Below are 22,154 nucleotides of genomic sequence, written 5' to 3'. Positions count from 1 at the left end.
TAAAACGTTCATTTTAGATCATTCTGAGAGAACTGTGTTTGGGAATGATTCATTCCTTTGCTCGTAATTGTGCAAACATGATAGAAAAAACTGGGTTCACACGGTTTTAATTGCCATTGAAAGAATCGAGAAAGCTGGAAAGAATCAGCTCAGCCAGTCGCTATGACTGTTGTTTTCCACTAGAGTGCGCAATGATTGAAAATTCTTAGCCAAAGAGCTGCTTTTAAGATTTGATGAGGGTGTGGACTGTTGGGACGTAAGCAGTCTTTGCTTCAATCTGTCAAGGCAACTAACATATATTGTTGAATTCTTATGAAATATAACTGAAAACGACAGGTAAGTTACAGTTATTTAATGTTATATCGATGAAATAGATTAATGACAGACAGCGTTCACTATACACTTGTGGAAAAGCTGACTTGGTTAGCATATTAGACTAGCTAGCTACGTGCCCGGTTCAAGGGAATGAAAGAAGGTTGCTATATCAGTTGCCAAATAACCTCAGTGTAGATGGCTAGCTTGCTTGCTAATGTAAACCAATGCCTCCTACCTAACCCTTGCTCAAAGTTGAATTAACAAAGAAATATTCTCTATCTACGAAGATAGTTTTACAAGTCAACATTCATGTTCGCTTAGGATAACTCGAACTCATTAGTTCTGATGGCGCTAACGTTAGCTAGGTCGCAAACTAGCTGATAAGCTAATGTAACGTTAGCTGCCTAACTGCAGTAAATATTCAGTTTCTCCACTCAAAGTACCGTCCAAGCTTTTTTGCTAACGGTAAAAACTACAACCGATTATTTTTGAACTAGTTATTACTTGTGAATGAACAAGTAGATAGGGTGTAACAATGGCGTACGTTTTATTAACCTGACTTATCTATAACTTACGTATCAGCTATTTTGAGTTGTGTTAAAGTTACTGTAGCAGTTACTGTATTGCTACTCAACTTAGATTTAGTTGCAGCTCTTGAATGACCCGTGAAACGTAACGTATGCAACTTTATTTTAGGGCGACCATCTAATATAATGTTGTATTTAAGTTGGCTGCACATGCCTTATTTCGAGTAAAGGCCGAAATTACTATTTAACGTTAAGTGTTTTTCCCAGGATACTTCTAATTGGTAGTGATTAGGTTTTCTGTGTTGAAATGATACAGATAGTGTTTACTATAACGTTAGAGCAGTCCTTATACAACGCAACCCTGGCACGACACAGAGAGCGCCGTAGCAGGAAAAATCTGAGTGAAATTTAACCTCAAAACACATTGAACAGCAGTATATAAGATTACGACCATAAACTCCATGAAGAGATGGGTGGTCCCATCCAAACCTGTGTAAAGTTTCTTGTGGGTGTAACTTCACAGGTAGTTATGAGGTGTGTCATATAAGTTCGCCAAAATAGTATATCCTCTACCAGTTTGCCAAGAACATTGATGGGTTAAAAAATGTTTTGTCTTGGGCCCAAATTTGTCTGATCTAGCTGAAGCCGTTCTTATAGTTGTTAGCTGTCCAAGCATGAATAGATATCACTGACTTGTGCTATTATCAAGGATGCCACATTATCAAGGATGCCATCAGCCAGTTTTTAGCATTTCACTAGTGTCACAGATTAGGCCAATCATTTAGAATGCATGGTTCATTTTACTTTAAAATGAAGCAATGAAATGATTTAAGAATAAATTTAGAACATAACAAAATCTGAAAAGTGAAAAGTGCGTATGTTTATCAAAGTAAAAGTCAGTATTGATTTAGTAAATGATCATAAATCTATATGATAATCTCTATATTGATGTTCCTGTTGGTACATATTTTGTCATTGTTTTTTTTTTTCTTTTCAGGAGTAAGGAGCACTCCTGCCTCTGTCCCCTGGTCACTGTAGGGGTGTGCTCTGAGCCTGGGGACGAATGCTTTCCAGGCCTCCGTTGAATCTCCGCGGTTACCTCTGTACTGTATCCCTGTCCACCCACTGCTATCCAGTCATATCTGGAGGAAAAGTTAGCTGGAAGAGTCAAAGTTAGCCTTGAGAGTTAACTGAAGAGGCAGTTATGGATGACATCTTCACCCAGTGTAGGGAAGGCAATGCAGTTGCTGTTCGCCTTTGGCTGGACAATACAGAAAATGATCTCAACCAAGGGTAAGACATGCTGATTTTCTCCACAGATATCCAGAGCATACCAAAGCATGTTTACAATTCTGTCCAAGGAATGGAACATACCACTGTCATTTACCCGCAGGTGGCTGTTTAGCTGAACTCACCTCAAAGAGTCCTATGTTGACTGTTCTTGGAATGCAGTTCAAGCTGAGCTACTGTGTGTTTAAGTAACTTTGGATATTTCACATAATTACTTTAAAGGATGCATAGAAAATAGGGTTTTGTCCTCTTAGCAATGTTGTCTCTTCAGCACTCCCACGCAGTTCAGCATGTGAACTATGCCCTGAACCCTTAATTTTACTTAGTTGTGTTTGTTTCAATGTATCCTTACGTGACTCAACAAATGTCTCAGCTACAGATGGATTTCCCATGCCTCCAAGCAGGAAACGCTGTTTATTTTTTCCCCATCTGTTTTGTTTTTTTAACCCTGTCAGAGCTATATTTAATTTTGATGTGTAAAATGAGAAACATGTGAAAAACATTCCAGAGGCAATTGGTATTACATGCTTTTTTTTTTTATGTACGTAAGGCGAGTAGGTTATTCAAAACTAATTTAGCATGCTCGGAGCATAGGTTTCTGTCTTGTCTTTTCCTTTTTTGAGAATAAATATAAATCACACTGACATGCAGGCTTAGCCATTAGCAGATTGCCTGTTGATACTGGCCACTGACGTTTCAATTGCAACTGAACATACATCTACTCCCCTCTCTGCTGTTGTGCAAGTTGCTGCGTTGTGTCAGCATATAAGGTGCTCTGTCCCCCTCTCTCCATTTATCTGTGAATTTACCAATTTACTGGCACACAGGCTCAAAACATTGGCCAGCTCTGTGGAATTCACAATGTCCTTACATGGAATACCACGGAAGCCTCAGGGGAGCAGTCCTCACAGCCCACCAAATGAGCAGGAGAAAGGGGGAGGAGAAAAGCACGTTTGTTCTACACTGTGTGTGTGTGTGTGTGTATACTGTGTACATCTGGGAGATGTGGGGGGAGCCTTTGAATTTATGGGAGGCAATGCACAAGGGGCTGTATTAGAGCTCATTAGCTCCCTGCACCACGTTTGGCCCATTGCTGTGGAGTCTGATAGGTGGCGTTTGATAGTGGCCTCCGTTTCCTGCCTCTCATTTCCTCATGTTTGCACGGATAATTCTTTGCCCTTCCTACACATGACGAGGCATTCCACACAAGTATTTGAAGGGTTAAGTAAACAACAAGGTTTTTTCTCCCTTGAAACACCCCCTGAATTCTAACTTTGCAGTTTCACAAATGCCTCCAGGACTTTGTCATTACTGCATGTCAGGCAGTTGTAGAAAGACAGGGGGAATAGGAAGAAGGTTGGGGGAGGTGTTTTTTGAGTGCCTTTTTTGGATTGGAGGCTGGGCTGTATACAGAAAGATTTCTTGTTTATATTTAACCCCCAGCAAGCACCTAGCATGTCCGCTAGTCAGGCTAACGGCGGCCGCACCCTTCACACAGTGAACACACATGTAGTGTGTTCAAAGTATTGGTGGAGTCATGACAAGTCTCAGTTCCAACACTGATACAGAATGTGAAGAGAAAAAGATGGGAGAGCGCTGCATTGGGTCACTAGTGAATAAAAATGTTTCAGGTGCTCCTCAAGTGAAATTGGCAGATAGGATTGAAGCGGATGAAGGTAGATCCCGAGGCACTCTGCTGGTTAAGAAGTCCTTTATTGAGCAGACACTCAGTGTCTGCTCAATAAAGGACTTCTTAACCAGCAGAGTGCCTCGGGATCTACCTTCATCCGTTTAACTGATACAGAATGTGTCGGAATGATGTGTCTCCTACTGAGTAAGCTGAGTAAACTTCTCTATTAGGGCAGTTGAAATGTCTGACTTGTGATGTGGTCAGCTGTTGATGTGGCTCTTTAACTGTAAAAGTATGACCTTATAATGATTGTGGTGGTAAATATGACGCAAAGCACAGCGTCCAGGCATGTGTGGAAGGGTGAGTAACTGTGTGGGGGTGTGTGGTGACTGGCCGGCCCCTAATGAGCTCACTGGGCTGGGCCTCCCCGTGGTGGAGACACACAGGGTGCAGACAGGGAACTCTTCCGCCTGCCACTCTGAGCTACGCTGGCAGGTGGCACTGCCTGAAATAACAGCAGTATTACGGGGCAGCAACAGAGGAGAATTCCTCCATTTCCTGGGCACTGGGACATCCCTGTCCTGCCAGGGTGAAGAGATATCACCCAGTTCAGAACTCACTGTTCTGGGAAAGACTGGCAGTCTTCAAAACTGGTTGTGTTATGTAGGGTTTATAACAGATTAGGGGTGTCACGATTCTCCAAATCCTGGATTTGATTTCATTTTCAATTTTAAAGTCACAATTCCATTTCATTTTCAATCTATTTTAATATTACTATTAATGCATTCCTTATGTTGTTTACTTTTTTTTGGCCTTTTCCTATTCTGTTTCGGGGGCTTTTATTTTGAAACCATTCCAACTGCAAGGTTGTAAACAAAACATGCTCTAAGCGATGTTACGCAGTTTCTAAGCTAAAACATTTTTTGCCATATACAGCAAACATCACCTCGACATCCGCTAGCTGCGTGTGCCCTGAATACACTGTAAAAAAACGCAGTCTCTGTGAACAGCCCAGGCTCCAAAACGGCAACAAAAACAACTTGGTCCAGCCTGGACCATAACAACATAACAAACTGTTCCAGCCAATCACCGACAAGATTTTAGGAGTTTAGTAGAATTTCAATTGCACGGGAGGTAGGGGGAGGGAGTAGCGAACTAGCTCTTTGTTTTGTTTCAACATCAACAGAAGTGACGTTACCCAACATCGCTTAGAACGCCTTTGTACATAGATATGAACATAGTGAAATGAAACAACACAGAATGATAATTTAAATGTTTCAGCACAGTCTGAAGTGACCCAAGGTTAGTGTGCATGGAATATGCACTTATCAATATGCATTTTATGCCTTGAAGTAATTTTGGACTGTAACTAGATCATCTTTTCACTTGCTAAGTTGAGTAAGTTAGTGTTAATTGACGTGAATGAACAACAAAATACTTTGACACCGGTGATTTCAGAGTAGCAAGAGGGGCTTCGATTTCGGTCGGTTGATGTTTTTTTTTTTTTTTTTTTAACTGGCTGCAGCCTAAAGTTAGAGGAGTGTTGACGCCACAGTTTAGTGTGTACGTTTTTGCGTCTTGGCATACATGCTGGATGTGACATTGGGGGTGTGGCTACATCGTTGATTTTACCTTTGAGTTCGAAGTTTGAGATTGAGATCGATTGAGAATTTCGATTGATTTCGACTTGAAATCAAAATTGTGACACCCCTATAACAGATGGATATCCCATGGCTTTTTTGAACTTCCTTGTAACTTTATTTGTTTTATTAACTTAAAACATTACTGAGACGTGAACTTAAAGCTTATTTTCTGAAAAATAATTCCAGAGGATATCCACACGCTTCCATTGTCCAGTGAATGCACAGTGCTACAGTGTTACAGTTACTAACTCTACTGGCAGTAGCAGTTTTCCATAATCAGCTTCTATTGTGGAGAGTGGGTCTTCCTTCAGTCTGTTGCCCTGGTAGAAAGTAGGATCTCTCTGGTGCAACTCAATGATCCTCTCTGCGGCATCAGTTTGCCACCAGATCATTCGGCTCCCCCTCTTCATGGCCACATTCATCCACCACTTGACTCATGTTAACAAGTGCATAATGAATAGTGTCTGAATGGAGAAGTTGGGCTGCTATTTAGGCCTGTTGCCAACACGCAAAACAAAAAAAAGGGCCTCCTGGAATTTTGATGTCACAGGAATGGGAGGAACTGGAAACTGGAGGGAGAATTCCTGCTGCTTGCTGAGGGCACTTGGAAGTATGCGTCCGGCACGTCTCCCCTGGCGTTTTTGCCGAGCGTCTCTGTCTCCACCAGGGAGGAGAGGCCAAGCTGTGGAGCACGAAGGAGAGGGGGGGGGGCAGAGTGAGAGAGGGAGGATGAAGTCTCAGTGAAAGTCAGCAGGCTGAGCAGATGATGCATAGCAGCTGAGGGCCCAGTGCGTAGCCTACTCTGTGCATGGATGATGAAGGAAGTCTTCTGGAGCCTTATATGGCCTGACAGTGTAAACCAGGCCTGCTGATGTTTTTTCCTCCCTTTTCCTGACTGAGGGAGACTGCCAGACACTCTCTCTCGCGCTCTCTCTTTCTCTCTCTTTCTCTCTCTATTATTTCCACTTCTCTTGGATCTGCACTCCTTGCCTTTGTCTTTGGTCAGCTGGTTAGCTTTTTTCAAGGGTGTCATGTGTGGCCATTGTTTGGAGGATGCGGCTGGTTGTAGTAGAGGTCATCTGTAGACTAATCGGTGTCTTTGTGCCAGATGAAACCTCAGAATAAAATCAGAATAGATTTATTTTAGTGTCTGAAATGTCCTATTTTACTGCTGCCATCTCAAGTGTGATCCAGGAGTCTTCCCAAAGTGTATTTAAACATTATTGCTAAATGATCATTACATTACAGTTACATGCTTGCTTTTGTAATGTTAATACCAAGTGTGTTTTAAGTGCATTTGTCTACCATCTCAGTCAGTAGGTGTGTAATTTTCGCTGGCTTGCTTTGGTGTGAACAGAAGATTGACTGCTTTCTACAAGTCAAAACAGTGTTTCAGTGCTCAATGAATGTCATACATGCTATCCCAGAGTGGTTGCTAATTGACAACCTTTGCTAGTAAAGCTCAATTTAAAGGTACAGGCTATCGTTGTCGCGGAGGCTCATGTGCATGCTCTGTCTCCTTCTGTGCCTTCTATTCAGGGATGACCACGGCTTCAGCCCCCTCCACTGGGCGTGCCGCGAGGGCCGCTCCAACGTGGTCGACATGCTCATCATGCGCGGAGCCCGCATCAATGTCATGAACCGCGGAGATGACACACCCCTGCATCTGGCCTCCAGCCACGGCCACCGGGACATTGTAGGCAAGGTGAGGTGCCATCCACTACCTGACCGTCATGTGACCAGTGTTTCCTATAGATTACAACTACAACTGATGGAGGAAAAGAAAAGACAGAGATGAAAGGCCCAAATGATGATGAAGATGCTGGATCATATGATTAGACAGTCTCTTTGTTGTGGTGTTGTGATGTATGACATCAAACTTAAAGGTCCAGTATGTAGGAAATAATGGAAAATAAACTGTAACCATTCCAAAAATGATCACCATATGTTGTCAGAGAGTAAGGAAACACGATGAATTGAAGTAATGGCTTATTTGACAACATTACTCTAACCCGTAAAACCCATGAAAAAATGAGTTACGGGGCGGAATCTCGTTTATGTTTTGAACGATTAATTCAAGAATAGCGTATTAATAATGGGCTAGCACGTCCTCCTATTTGGGTTGCCAAATTAGCAAAGGGCAACTGTCAACAGCTGTCAGTTGTAGTCATGAACGCCTACGAGAGGCAGGAAAATTTCCAAAATTAAAACAAGAAACAAATTAGGCCTAAGTGGACATCGGAGGAGCTTCCTGAGATGGTGACGTCTTCGTCAAACGAAGAATATCAAGTCTGACGCAGAGCTGGCCATATTTCTCCACAACAGGTAGCCTAGGCTAAACTTCATCTGCATCGCTAGCTTCAGCTAAATATGTTACGTTGGTGAGAGAGGTACTTTTTGTTTTCACTGTTTCCGTAATGTGTAGCTGGGTCATAGTTGGAGAAACGTTAAAGCAGCTGCAGGTCAACTAACATTATTAGCTAAGTCTTCATTACATCTGGCAACCCAAAAGAGGCTCGCGTCTGGTAGTATTGAGAACGTTCACCAGTTCACCAGTGTTTTGATTTTGGCCTACAGAACGTTCGGTAACAATCCTACAAATCGCACCTTTAAGTTGTGGCGGCCCACCACAATATCAACATTGACCACCACTCAATGATTTTCCGTGTTGTACTATTTCAATTGGATGGAATTCTTTCATTGTAGAGCTATGTTTGGGACGTTACCTCAACCAAGAGCAACCTAGCGGCGAGTGCAGTGCATACTGTGTACAATGTGATGGGCCCTTGACAGTCATGGGACCACCAAATTCGAAACAGTCAATACCCCCTGTGATCGATGTGACATGTGTTGCCTATTGTTTGCTAGGCCCGTAATCCCCCACCCTAATTCTGAAATAATCCTGGAAAGATCTTTTATCAAAGAAATGGAGTAAATCAAAGTAAATAGAATTTGTGAAATGCACTCTGCAAACAACAGGATGCATGAATTGAACAAAATACATCGATTAATGAAAGGTCTGTCTGTCTGTCTGTCTGTCTGTCTGTCTGTCTGTCTGTCTGTCTGTCTGTCTGTGTGTGTGTGAGAGAGTGTGTGAGTGTGTTTGAGTGTGAATGTGTTATTTGCATATCGAAAGATAACATTAATGAACGTTATCACGTCTGACCTCAACAATATAGAGGCTGCTTCTAGATGCGGTTTGCTTGCATAAAATTATTCACAATATACAACACACCTACCCACATGGCTATGCAATGCCTATTCAACGACAATGAATCATTCCACAAAATTGACCGATCGCAAGCCCCGCCCATCAAACGCAGATGAGCCAATGGCAGTTCAGTAGCTCCGCGCAGGCAGACACACTCAGACAGCTTCAATTTACGGCTCCATAGAAATGCATTGGAAGCAGCTGATTTTTTGTTTTATGGGATTTTATGGTGATGTGAGTTGAAAAGGACGGCCAAATGACATGTATGGGATTAAGGCAACACCGATACACAGAATAATGGCTTTCGATCTTGATTATGCTTTCTGTAATTATGTTAAATTAGCGAAGGGTCAATTGTGTGTCTTTTCTATTATCAAGTTCTTAAATTAGGCTAAACAGCCTTAACACAAAACTGCTGTTACTGTAAGGCCTATGTCGATTTTGATCTGTAAAAAAATGTCCAATGCTTACATGACGCTTAGGCTACTGCATGTTTATTACAATATTATTAGGGCTGTCAATCGATTAAAAAAATTAATCTAATTAATTACATACTCTGTGATTTAATTAATCTAAATTAATCGCATATATAATTTTTGCTGTGAAAGTATTTTAAATATTTAAATTCAAATGAATCATTGAATAATCAGCATTAGTGACATTAAAGTTCAAAGACTCTTTTATTATTATTTTCACTGTTCAAATAATTGCGATAATAATCTATGATATGACCTAATATGCTGAGGAAATAAATTCAAAAGTGCTTCGGGAAGAAGTTTTTTTTTTTTTTCACATACAAGGCATTTCAGGCCACAGTTATAACCTAGGGGACACAATGAAAATAAATTAACACTCCCCTCAATGTCTACACTTATTTCTTTGCATTGATGTGCGACTATATGGTTGATGAACTCCAGTGATATGCAAATTCCTTGCTGCAGACATTGCAGAGGACTTTATTTTCAACACTTTATTTTTTATCAACACCATCAGGCCGTTTTTTAAAAGTAAATGTTCCAATCAAGGCAGCACATTTTCTTCTCTCTCCTTCATTTTACTGTCTAATTTTTACTGACTAGAACGGCTCGGGGTCAAAGGTCATACGGAATCGATTAATCTGCACTAATTTTCAGTTATTCTAAATCAGTTATTTTTTTCTCAAATTAATTAATCGAAATTAATCAGTTATTTTGACAGCCCTAAATATTATATTATTATATACCGGGGTGTTGGTGGCTAAGCAAGTAGAGGAGCTGTTCACCTGGAGGGATAGATAGATAGATAGATAGATACATACACTCACTCACTCAGTGAGTGAGTGAGTGAGGGGTTAGGTGACTTGCTCAAGGGCACTTCAGCCGTGCCTACTGGTCGGGGTTCGAACCGGCAACCCTCCGGTTACAGGTCCGAAGTGCTAATCAGTAGGCCACGGCTGCCCGTAACATACAGACAACACATTCACTAACAGCAGAAAAAGTAATTAAAAGTATATAATATAAAAACACAAGCAATAAGGACAGTAGAAGATGAAGAATATACTAAAATACAAATTATACTAACTAACACTTAATCTAAATCAATTCTAAAAACAGTAGCCACATAGTGGTGATTAATCAATCAAGAGGCGCTTGCAATGACTGAGGCAGGGACTGAGCCTGTGATTCTCTGTGCATAGTAAGGTAAGGTAAGGTGCTCTGTGTGAGTGAGTGTCACGGTAATAGTGCAATGATGATGGTGGTCATGGTTATAGTGCAAATGAGTAAGTCCAACAGTGCAAGAATAAGTCTATATATCTATATATATATATAACTATTTTAAGAAAAGGTATAAGTGTGGCCACAGTTCGGCTGTGGCATGGAGGGAGGGGTTATGCATATCTGCTAATATAGCACGCAAACAGTGAGGCAGAAAGACAGTGGTAAAAAGTGGCTAGTGGATAGGCAGTATCCAAACATGGAGGGGGTGAAGAGGCAGACAGACTATGCAGAGAAGTCTATCTCTCCTCTTCCCTTAAGTGAAGCATTGAACAGTTCATGGCCCTGGGGACAAATGACTTCCTCAGTCTGTCTGTTGTGCAAGGCAGTGAGCGGAGTCTCCAGCTGATCAGGCTCTTCTGCTTAACAATAGTTCTGTGGAGTGGGTGACACTCATTGTCCAAGATGTTGTTCAGGGTCCTTTTGTCAGATATTGAAGTGATGCACTCCAGTTCAGCTCCCACTCCAGAGCCAGCTTTCCTTACCAGCCTGTCAATTCGCCCCGCATCCTTCTTCTTTGTGCTTCCTCCCCAGCATACCACTGCATAGAAGAGGACGCTGGCAACAACAGACTGGTAGAACATCCTGAGGAGCTTGCTGCACACATTGAAGGACCGCAGCCTCCTCAGGAAGTACAGCCTGCTCTGCCCTTTCTTGTAGAGTGCATCAGTAGGCCCTTTCACACTGGCGAAATCGCCACAATTTTATGTACCAGAATCGCGGAACGACTGTCCCTTTCACATAGACCGAGGCGGAACGGCGGGACAAAGTGTCTCGCCAAATTTACTACCAAGCCCCTAGACATTTTGCGAGTTTTTTTCGTTCCGGCACCAGTGTGAATGGGTCAAGGCGGAAAGGGGAATCTGGGCGGGCATTTCGATGCTATGTCCAGCCCACCACAGGAGATTGCAAAAAAATCTAACTGATCAAAAGCAGCAATAGCAGAGACAGCACATTATGTCAATCTATAAATTCACAAAGTCTCCAGTCATTCAATGCCTGCTAGAGTTGACTGTAGCTTGGAATGCAATCAGTTGCCGTAATAGGCTATCCTAAAATCCAGCGAAAAAACAAAGCATGAACTCATGAGCGTCTGTCTGCCCTATATGTAGATCCTCTGATTGTAATGCTTACAGATATCTAGGCGATATTTGTAACATTTGTTTTGTATTTGGCCTGTTATAAAATCATGTAGACCTATTGAACAATTTAAACACATTAGGAACCGCAAAGTTGGAGACATGCATAAAGACATTGCTGCAAATTTAAAACCGGATTACTCTGGAATGGCTAACTAGGGGCATGCTTTACACCTTTGTGTTCGGTAAGGTCTGCTGTTTATTCTGATATTATGGTTTGTCATGTGTTGAGGTAAAGTTTGCGAAGTATTCCACCAAGATAAATGGGTAGGGAGACGGGCGCAAAAATATGATTAAATTAAAGTTACTTTTCTAACTAACCACTAACATCGTTTAAAAGCTGAGAAAAAGCTCTTTCGTGTGATGCATGTGATGTCTGTGATAATAGGCTACTTCGCAAGTAGCTCAGCAAAATTGGGTGGGACAGAATACCTACATGTATACAGAGCAGCAGCTCTGGCCATATCGTCTCTGGCTCACATGATGTACTGCTTTAAATGCATTATCGCTTCACTACCCAACACGCGAACAAGAAAGAAAAGAAAAAAGAAACCAATGTGCTTATGTCGCGATTTCCGATAGGCCCAGGCCTAGAGAAAAGACAGCTATGGTAACCTAACAATTAGGATTTGCTTTGCCTACACTGCTGTTTGGTTGTCCCAAACTTTGAGACGATCCATACTCGCATTAACTGATTCTTATCAACCCGAACTGCGATGTTCCAAACAGAGTGACAGGATGCAATGCCTAATAATCTCACTGCCTTCGGCATAACTGCTAACAGTTCGCCTAGGCCTACTGTTAAACACCTGAAAAATAAGCTTCTGTTTTCTTTTCATGACGAGCACTAGGCCTATACGCTTAAATGATTTATGACTGAATGGAACGTTGCGTTTTTAAGCGCCAGAACTGCTTATCACGTCGTGTGAGAAAGTTTACATCAATCATCATCTTCTAATGTATCCTTATGTTGAGATGTCCATTCTCTTTGCCCTAGGCTATCATTTTATTGTTGTAATATTGAATGATTTCATGAATAAATTGTACGCACAGTGCGTACAGGATTACGGCTGGCTGCGCCACTGACCACAGTAGCCTGTGAACCTCTGATTTTCAAAGGGAAATCACGGCGAACGCAAGGGCAACTCTTCTCTTCAATTTCCCTTCCAAATTACTTTTAATTGTCTGAAGACATCTATCGCAAGAATCTAACATTCTAACAGCAACAGCAAAGCAAATGCAAGCTAACCAAAGTGCAGTCGGTTCTCCCGCCATGGTTTTGAAATCACACACCTGCTGTATCTGAAGCCCCACGCCGCGACGATAATAAGGCCCTCGACGATCACTCTACACGCCACCTGTTGCACGTCACAATTTAATTTACTATAGCTGATCCTGCCTTCTGGCTCCCCAAAATGCCGCATCATGTGAACAGATCAGCAGGCCGGCAAATTTTCACCTCGCTTTCAGACACAAAAAGACGTCTCCTCTTGCCGCAAATTTAGTGGGATCTCTGTGTGAAAAGGCCTAGTGTTGGCTGACCAGTCCAGTTTATTGTCCAGGTGGAGACCCAGATACTTGTAGGTGCTTACCACCACCACCATCTCCTTGGTCTTTGAAGTGTTAAGTTGAAGATGATTGAGTTTGCACCATTGCACAAAGTCCTCCACCAGGCTCCTGTACTCCTCCTCCTGCCTGTTCCTGATACACCCCACAATTGCAGTATCGTCAAAAAACTTCTGCATGTGGCATGACTCTGTGTTGTAGCAGAAGTTAGATGTGTACAGGGTGAACAGGACTGGAGAGAGCACAGTTCCCTGTGGCGCTCCGGTGCTGCTGATCAGTGTCAGAGAGACAGTTCTTCAGTCTGACGTCTGCTTGCCCGAGCCCGACATGAACACCAAACTGCTCCCGACCCAATGTGTACCTTGCATGGCAGCCACCGCCATCGGTGTATGAGTGTGTCTGTGAATGGGTGAATGTGAGACATGAAATTGTGAGTTGAGTGCCCGGAGGAGTAGAAAAGTAGTCCATTTTCCATATAGGAAATTACTGAATGCTTAGCTGGAATGATGTTTTTGCCATTTTCCATATAGGAATTACTGAATGCTTAGCTGGATTTATGTTTTTTCCTACGATCATCATGTTTTTAAAGAAGTCCATCTTGCGGGCATGTAATTGGGCTATGGGTTCGCCACAGAAATAACATGTTTTGAACGGGCACTGAACTAGTAGAATAGTATATTAAATTTACATACAAAACACAAACTACATACTCTACCTTTCACACAGTTTTTATTAGATGTTTTTTTTGCTGTTGCTTGCAAAAAGGGAGACCAACTGCCTGGTTAAAGGACATGGCATTGATGGCACAAATGTTCAAATAAATGTAGCAGGCGAAAGCAGCCCATTTCCAGGACAGTGGAGACCTTGTGTTTAAACTGGATGTCACAGTAGCATCTGGACAGATTGGTTACAGAGGCTTCTCAGTTCTCAGGAAATATGTGTGACTTCATGTATTAGACAGTCATGATTTGCACCAAGGAAAAGTACAGAACTGGTCCCAATGATGGATATAAAAAAGAAAAAAAACAGACTGATTTGTTTATTGTTATTAGGGCATTGTATGATGGTAAACTATTCACTTTTCACTCAGTTAATCAATTTTTGTTGTGTCTGCAAAATTCCTACTGCGATACTCTTTGCAGTTTTGTGAGGGCTGAATTTCACACTTTTTTTTTGTCTGGCTTTTGTTTTGCCCTTTTTAAAGATGAACAATCATCCAGGCCTTCCAGTCCCCCAAGGAAACCAAGCTAAAACCCAGACATGTGTGACTCTGACACGCATATCCTTATAGTATACGAGTGCCTGGCCGTGGCGAATCACTGGATTTGGGCTGCTGCTGTGGGCCATTGTGGCTGCTGTGTTTAATATTAGACATGTTATAATAGTTTTGGAATGCTGCAGGAGAGCTTCAGAGGCCTGGTGGAGGTGTACAGTGTGTGCTTTCTGCAGATGGCTCAGAGTCAGACCTAACCTGCTACTGCTCTTATTATGTAATATTAAGAAGTAAGTGTGTGTGTGTGTGTGTGTGTGTGTGGAGATTGTTATGCACAGCTGCTGGGGAAGGCCACAGCGTGTAAAAGCTGGTAGAGAAAGAATGAGTGTATTTATTATACATTGAAATCAATGGCATAAATATTTATCTGGATGGTATACATGGTCAAAAGTGTGCGAAGGGGGTGTACATATAAAACAAAACGCATGAAATGCAGCAAAAGTCACCTCGACCTCTTATAGTACTATACATAGAAAAATAAGTAGTTAAAGCGGTTGCAAACGCAGTTCCAAACACGTAGATGATGGTATCACCTTCCGTTGGTAAGCATGTTGATTCACGCGCGTCTCCTCCTTAATCCTGTATCATGTGTAAACCGCGCTGTTGTGCTCTTGTCCCCCAGCTGATCCAATGCAAGGCGGACACCAACGCGGCCAACGAGCACGGCAACACGCCGCTGCACTACGCCTGCTTCTGGGGCCAGGACCTCGTGGCTGAGGTGAGTGCTCCCCCTGGTGGTCAGTCCCCGCTTCTCAGGGCTCCTGACTGATGCAACACATGTGGTCCTGACTGTCCTGCAGTACACACACACACATACTCACACACACACACACACACACACACACACACACACACAAACACACACAATCCTGCCTCTCAGGGATAACGACATTTCCTTTTTTGGTGCTTCTCTCCCCTCAGGACCTGGTAACTAATGGCGCCCAGGTGAGCATCTGCAACAAGTATGGAGAAACCCCACTGGATAAGGCTAAACCACACCTGCGTGACCTTCTCAAAGGTATTAATCAAGCCGCATAGACAGACTGATAGGAGAAGAAGGAATACAGCTGTCTATCCTTGTTGATGATCATGAATCTAAAAAGCACCTTGTGTTAGTAGATTAGAAGTTAAGCAGCTTGTAGCTCAGTTCCTTCATTGCATTGCAGATGCACTACATCATTAGTGTTATTGGTGCCCAAATCTGTCCATGTGGTGGCTGTGTTTTTTTTCTGTTGTTTTCTAAGTGATTTTCCTCCTTTTGTTGCAGAGCGAGCAGAGAAGCTTGGGCAGAACTTGACCAAAGTGCCTTTCAAAGACACTTTCTGGAAAGGCACCACTCGAACACGGCCCCGTGAGTCATGCTTAGTCGTTACGCTCCACTTGGGCTGGCAGATCAATCTCTCTGACTGCCAGCCCCTCTGTGCACGCTCGCACTGCACACACTCGCTCTATAAATCTCTCTGAACACAAACAGCTGTTAGGCTACATGAAAAATTGTCAGTGGTAAATCACAGGAACGTTTGAGTTCATTAAACACATTTTCAAAAAAGAAATGCTTGGCTTAGGATATATGCATGACCATGTGTGTGGATGTGTTTTGCATTTTTAGGTAACGGCACACTGAACAAACATGCAGGCATCGACTTCAAACAGCTGTCCCTCCTATTGAAAATCAATGACAACCACTCTGGAGAGGTATGAAGCCTTCATTCATTAGTCATACTGTAACAATTAAATATATAATATAAAATAAATACATTTAGTTAATACAGAATTCGCTACATATGTTTTGTATATCACTTTTCAACTTCCTGATTTAATTTATGGCCTAATGTATGAATGATGTACTCCAATGACTTGGCTCGATGATGTTTTAAGCCCGTCTTCCAGGCAGCGCTGCCTCCATCGACCTTACCTTAACCCGTGCCTAACCCTAGCGCCTTCCAGGCAGCGCTGCCTTGAAAACAATGTTGGGGGCTTAAAACCCCAAGAAACAATGAGCTCGACGAGCTGTCTATCTACCAGGTTATGGGACATGATTCTGTTTCACTGGATTGTTGCCTGTGCTCGTGTGTAATGTTTTTCTAATGACTTTGTTTTTCTGGGTAGCTGTGGCAGGGGCGCTGGCAGGGCACTGAGGTTGTGGTGAAGCTTTTGAAGGTCCGTGATTGGACCACCAGAAAGAGCAGAGATTTCAACGAGGAATATCCCAAGTTAAGGTATGTGACTATTTGTGTCTCCACAGGGCACCGCATCTCTTTTGTCTCTGCTCTTTGTCTCATCTGGAAAACATTATGTCCTTTACGTTTCATTTATCCGTCCAAATGTCTGTGTATTTCCGACAATACGTCCGGGAAATGGAAAAGGTGCCATGTGGCAGTAGAACCAGGACACTGAACAGAACCCAGGGATTGTCTTTTTGTGACATAGCAATTATACATATTACTTTTGCTAAATATTTATCATGTACATATACTGTATGCCGACATGCCTGCTAAAATATTTATATTATGCGGCGTTGCAGGGGTAATTAAATACTACTGCCACTGAAAGTGCTACTCTCATCTGACATGCATTAACCTTCCCTGTTAATAAACATGCTGTTACATCAAATATCTTTCGAGTTTGCAGTGGAAGTCTTTTTAAAAGCTTGAAACTTCTTGGAGATTTACCTTGTTTATGAACAATGTCCCATGTCAGATGTGGCTGAGCTGTTTCTAAGGGGACATCCAGTGAGGGGATATACATATATACAAGTTGCTTTGGGTTTGTCAAATGTGGTATTAGTTTTGAGTAATGGTAAGTTGAGTTAGGAAGTGACAGCCAGATATACAGTATCTTTTTCACATCTGCACTTGGAAAACCGTAGGAATAAAGGCAAGTGATAATGATGTGTACCTTCATTTTTGCTTATGTATCATCATTCAGTTGTTTATTCAGGGAAATTAACTTTCCTTCAGTAACGCCCTGAGCAGGCACACTGGCGTCATTTCAGATAAAGGTGGACATAACAAGCATCACCCTAACAATAAAATGACAACAGGATTAAGCTGTTGGACAGATGTAGTTTAAACTTTAACTTGAAACTTACACAAACTGATCTTTATGATTCCGAACACTGCTTGTACACAATTTATTGTTTTGTATTTTAGTTATGCAGGTCTATGTTAAATTCAGTTATTATTGCCATGGAAATAAGCGTACATCATGATACTACCTGAAGTATCAGATGATGTACTTCTGCTGCCCTCGTCTATGTAGATGTGCCTTTTGATTTCCATCCTAGTGATGCCCTTGTGTCTGTCTTGTCCTGTCCTCCCCCATCCTCCTTGTCCCTGCACCCATCCCAGGATATTTTCCCACCCGAATGTCCTTCCTGTTCTTGGGGCATGTCAGTCACCCCCTGCCCCCCACACTGTCATCATCACACATTGGATGCCGTATGGTTCTCTCTATAACGTACTTCATGAGGGCACAAGTGAGTACTGTGTCAGTCACCTCTGTGCTGTGTCTGCTTGTGTATGCACAGGGATTAGTGTAGAGGCCCGCCCATATGCAGTGTTTGTCTGAAATGCATGCTTTTCCTTTTTTCTTTTGTGGAATAATGTTGAATTGGCAATGTACATAGACACCTATTTTGTTGAATTGAATTGTATTATGATCAGGGCTTCAAACCAGATTTTCTTTTTTTCTTTTCTGATTTGATCGTTCCAAACAAACCTTAATGTTTCCTTTTTGAGGTTCCACCTTAACATTAACATACCAGAATTGGTAGAAACCAAAATATATTGTTTCTAGAACTAATTAAAAACGTTCCAAGTAAAATTGTGTGATATAACAATGGGTAGGCCTGACCCTTGGACTTTAAAGCAATGGTTCAGAGTGAATTTCACCCTACTGTCATTTGCACGATGACAGTAGGGTGCAAGCCAAACACACCCCCAGAAGCTTTTTACCCTTGGTCAAACATTGGTCGAGTTTGCGCTATCAGTTGTATTTATCAACCCAATGGCTTAGCGTTATATTGTATCTCGTAAATTACCCCAGTAATAATGCCCGGAATATTACCAAACTTCTACAGTAGTACAAAAAGGGTCTATACTCATAAAACGAGTTTGTAAGTAGCCTACACCAGGAGTTTATTTAACACTAACACTTAACATTAACACTTGCTTGATTGCTTCTACTCTCTGCCGCTACCGTTTCCGGTACGTCGACGTCACTTCCGTGATTTGGGAAAAATTTGTAAAAAAGCCTGTAAATATTTGTTTTGTTTTTTTTCCGTGAACTGGTTCAAAGTCCTGATCATGAGGCATAGTTTTTAACAGGGAAAGTGTTGATTGATTTAAAAGTTCTGTTGGATTTTTGTGCACTTGCATAGGAACATAATCTGTCATAGGTCACAGCAGGATGCATTGATTATGCAATCCAGCACAACAACGCAGAATGATTGAACTGGGTCTTTTTTCCCCCTGAAAACAGACTTCGTGGTGGACCAGACTCAGGCGGTGAAGTTTGCCTTGGACATTGCCTGCGGAATGGCTTTCCTACACACACTTGAGCCAATGATTCCCCGCCACTATCTAAACAGCAAGAGTGTCATGGTGAGCCTACTGTAAATATTTACCACCAAATCTGTGCACCACATCAAATAGAAAATCTTCTTCCTCCACCGTTCTGTCTGACCTTCATCTTTACTTGAATGCCAATGGAGTGTTTTCTTCTCTCAGATGTATGTTCCAGTGGTGCTACAAACAGACCCCAGGCTTCTTGATATAAAATAAAATGTGCACATTCTTTCTTTACTGACTGACTTCCTTCCTTTTATTAGCTTTAGTTTTTTGTGCTTGACTGCTTTTTTTGCCGTCACTCACAGATTGATGAGGACATGACTGCTAGGATCAGTATGGCGGATGTGAAGTTTTCGTTCCAGTGCCCAGGGAGGATGTACTCTCCAGCTTGGATGGCTCCTGAGGGTATGTCACTCTATCTTGGCATTTCGGTCCGATCACTTAGCAGATCAACACAAGCCACTGCTCTATTCTTTTATTATGCTTTTTTGGACGTTTACTACAGTCAATAGCATGAATATACTGATGCACGGTCTGAGATGGTGCTCCACACTAAGATTTGTAACCAAATCCAGACTCTAACAATTCCTTGATAGATATGCATTTCTCATAACAGAGTTGATTCAGAGTGCTACTGAAGACACTTTTCCTACCACATTAACTACATTTACCATAATGCCAATTACTGAAGACCTAAATACATTTCTTTGAGTGAAGACTGAAGACTGAAAATCGGCACTCATGTTCAGTAATCCATGGCGATTCTTTTTCTGGATGGGAATCTATAAGTCACATTGTGTATAAACCGCAGGACAGTGTTTTATGCAAGTTAAAAAACAAAACCAAAACATATTGATACCATAAGTGAAAGATCAAAGTCACCACACACTGATCACTATTAACATTATTATTATTATTTTATTTTTTTTGGAACGAACAGTGCGTTTTGCTAAGGGCTTCATGAGGTCATGAGGTTCATATTAATAACGTATGAACTGCCCCTTTGTATTAATCTCATAGCTAAAGACATTTTGCTAATAGTTAGGAAATTACGTTACAGAGGCCAGCTGTAGAGCTCTCTCTCTCTCTCTCTCTCCCCTTGCAGCCCTGCAGAAGAAACCCGAGGAGATTAACAGACGCTCTGCAGATATGTGGAGCTTCGCCATACTGCTCTGGGAGCTGGTGACTAGAGAAGTCCCTTTTGCTGACCTCTCAAACATGGAGATTGGCATGAAGGTTGGACATTAAAAGTTGACAAATTCTTATTAGATTTTCTGTATTTACTCCTGCCAGCAAAAGCCCCAGAATGAAGTGAAAGAGATTTCTGCCTTCTTCAAGTAACAATATAGGATTTAGACAGGAGATGCAATGCTAAATGATAAAATGTATGTAAGGTTTCAGTGTCATTCATAGCTATAAATATATTTTTATTTATTTACTTTTTTATATATATATATATATATTCCTCTATTTATAAATAATGTCAACGCTTTACATGAGGGAAATACTTTTTAATATTTTAATGATTATTTATAATGATTTTATTTATATTTTGCCTGTTTCAAGTATTTGAAATGGTGAAGTCGTGGTTTTCTTTGTTTGCGTCAGGTGGCCCTGGAAGGACTGCGCCCCACCATCCCTCCCGGCATCTCGCCCCACATCTGCAAGCTCATGAAAATCTGCATGAACGAGGACCCGGCCAAGAGACCCAAGTTTGACATGATTGTTCCCATCCTGGAGAAAATGCAGGACAAGTGAAGCATCTCCACTAGTCGCTCACTCACCCCCCCTCCTCACCCCACCCCCACTGTATGCATACCCGATATCTCACTCCTGTAAGCACCGGTGGTGCGCTGTGTTACCAGTGTTGCCTTAAACTCTTTCCTCTCACTACTTTACGCTATGCTGTACACCACTTTAACTCGATTCTCTGTTGAAAAAAAAGAAAAATAGAAAGAAAAGAAAGAGCATCAAAGATGATACATTTACTATTAATTTGATTTTATTACATCTTTTTTCCCTAATTTTTCTAAGATATGTTTTCTCATTAGTATTATTGTTAATATGATTTTACGTAAGCTACTGTCTGTTCACATCCCGCCCTGAAATGTATTGCATTGACTATTATTATGTCACATGGCTCAGTGGAATTTACTAAATTAATGATTTACCTGCGTGGAGCCAAAAGATCCTACCAGTGCCTCTCTTCAAAATGGTTTCTTCTTCCTCTCTGTTATAAAAAAAGAGAAGTCAAATACAGTCTTCTGCCATTTGTCTGGACGGACGCTGTGAACACTTCTGCTTTCTAACAGAAAGAGGACTACTCTGCTTCTCCAAACCGCTATGTATATTCCCTCTATATGCAGGTGTATTGTGTGTGTGTGCGTGCGTGTGTGTATATCAGATTGTGCAACTGCTGTAAGCTGCTTAATCAGTCCAATCATTTCACTGTGCCCAAAAGGGAAGCAGATTGTGCGAACCTGCAAATTCACATGTGTAGGCCTTAATTGTATTTCAACACCAGATAGGTGGAAGATTTGAAGCCAAGGCAGGTCTCTTGTGAAGCTGGAGCGTTGTGCCTAAATGCCTTGGCTTCTCACACTCTGCTCTCCATTGCATTTGACATCCTGTGTAGCAGTCCGGTACATTTCACACAAGTGCTCCTTTGTGCAGATTTATTTTTGCTATGAATTTTTTTTTTTTTTTTTTGTTACATATCTCGAAATACTGAATCATGCGCCAGAAATACTCCAGCTCTTACATTAACTCCCCAAAGGAAAGGTCACATTAGATTTTTTTCACGCAGTGCTTGTTTTTACTTTACTTTGGGACTTTGCTGCTTTACCTCTTCTCAGTCATTGCCATGTTAACTTTGCATTGCATTATATATTTCTTTATTTTTAAAATTGTATTTCATCGTCCATCCACTTGCTTGCTTGTTCTGAAAGAGGGGCATAAGCCAAAACCAAGCATGTCTTTAAATATATGTAATTTATATATGTGCATTAAAGAATTATACTTGTTTAAGAAATAACTTTGTCTTTGACAGTTCATGCACATACCTTGAATGTGTGAACCGTTTCAAAAGGAGACATTTTAATGTTATTTTATGAATTGTTATGGACCTATTAGCCTTAAAATATTAGCCTATTTTTTTGTTGTAAACTTGGAATTTTAAATGGCGTTATTTATCGAAATACCTTTAATTGTCTACTGGTATGAAGGCTTGCAGACT

At 41.5% G+C, this 22,154-nt stretch overlaps 1 protein-coding gene across 1 annotated transcript; it reads left to right on the top strand.

The window, feature by feature from the left end:
- Positions 1-6: 6 nt before the first annotated feature.
- Positions 7-21,950, top strand: ilk (integrin-linked kinase). The gene is made up of 13 exons (XM_048264607.1): positions 7-336; positions 1,840-2,135; positions 6,945-7,110; positions 14,971-15,066; positions 15,270-15,366; positions 15,616-15,699; positions 15,958-16,043; positions 16,458-16,567; positions 17,699-17,826; positions 18,831-18,952; positions 19,225-19,324; positions 20,025-20,155; positions 20,528-21,950. Exons 2-13 carry the CDS (start codon positions 2,047-2,049, stop codon positions 20,675-20,677), a joined length of 1,359 nt encoding a protein of 452 aa, XP_048120564.1. The 5' UTR covers positions 7-336; positions 1,840-2,046; the 3' UTR covers positions 20,678-21,950.
- Positions 21,951-22,154: the final 204 nt, after the last annotated feature.

Source organism: Alosa alosa, chromosome 15 (genome assembly GCF_017589495.1).
Source record: "Alosa alosa isolate M-15738 ecotype Scorff River chromosome 15, AALO_Geno_1.1, whole genome shotgun sequence".
NCBI lineage: Eukaryota > Metazoa > Chordata > Actinopteri > Clupeiformes > Clupeidae > Alosa > Alosa alosa.
The sequence above is the reverse complement of the archived record's forward strand: the minus strand, read 5'-3'. Positions and strand labels throughout refer to the sequence as shown.

Bases quoted from the DNA above. Each gene is read 5' to 3' on its own strand.
- ilk (XM_048264607.1), top strand. From the start codon at position 2,047: ATGGATGACATCTTCACCCAGTGTAGGGAAGGCAATGCAGTTGCTGTT. The intron at 7,111-14,970 runs GTGAGGTGCCAT...CTTGTCCCCCAG, and splicing joins ACCGGGACATTGTAGGCAAG to CTGATCCAATGCAAGGCGGA. The intron at 15,700-15,957 runs GTGAGTCATGCT...TTGCATTTTTAG, and splicing joins CACCACTCGAACACGGCCCC to GTAACGGCACACTGAACAAA.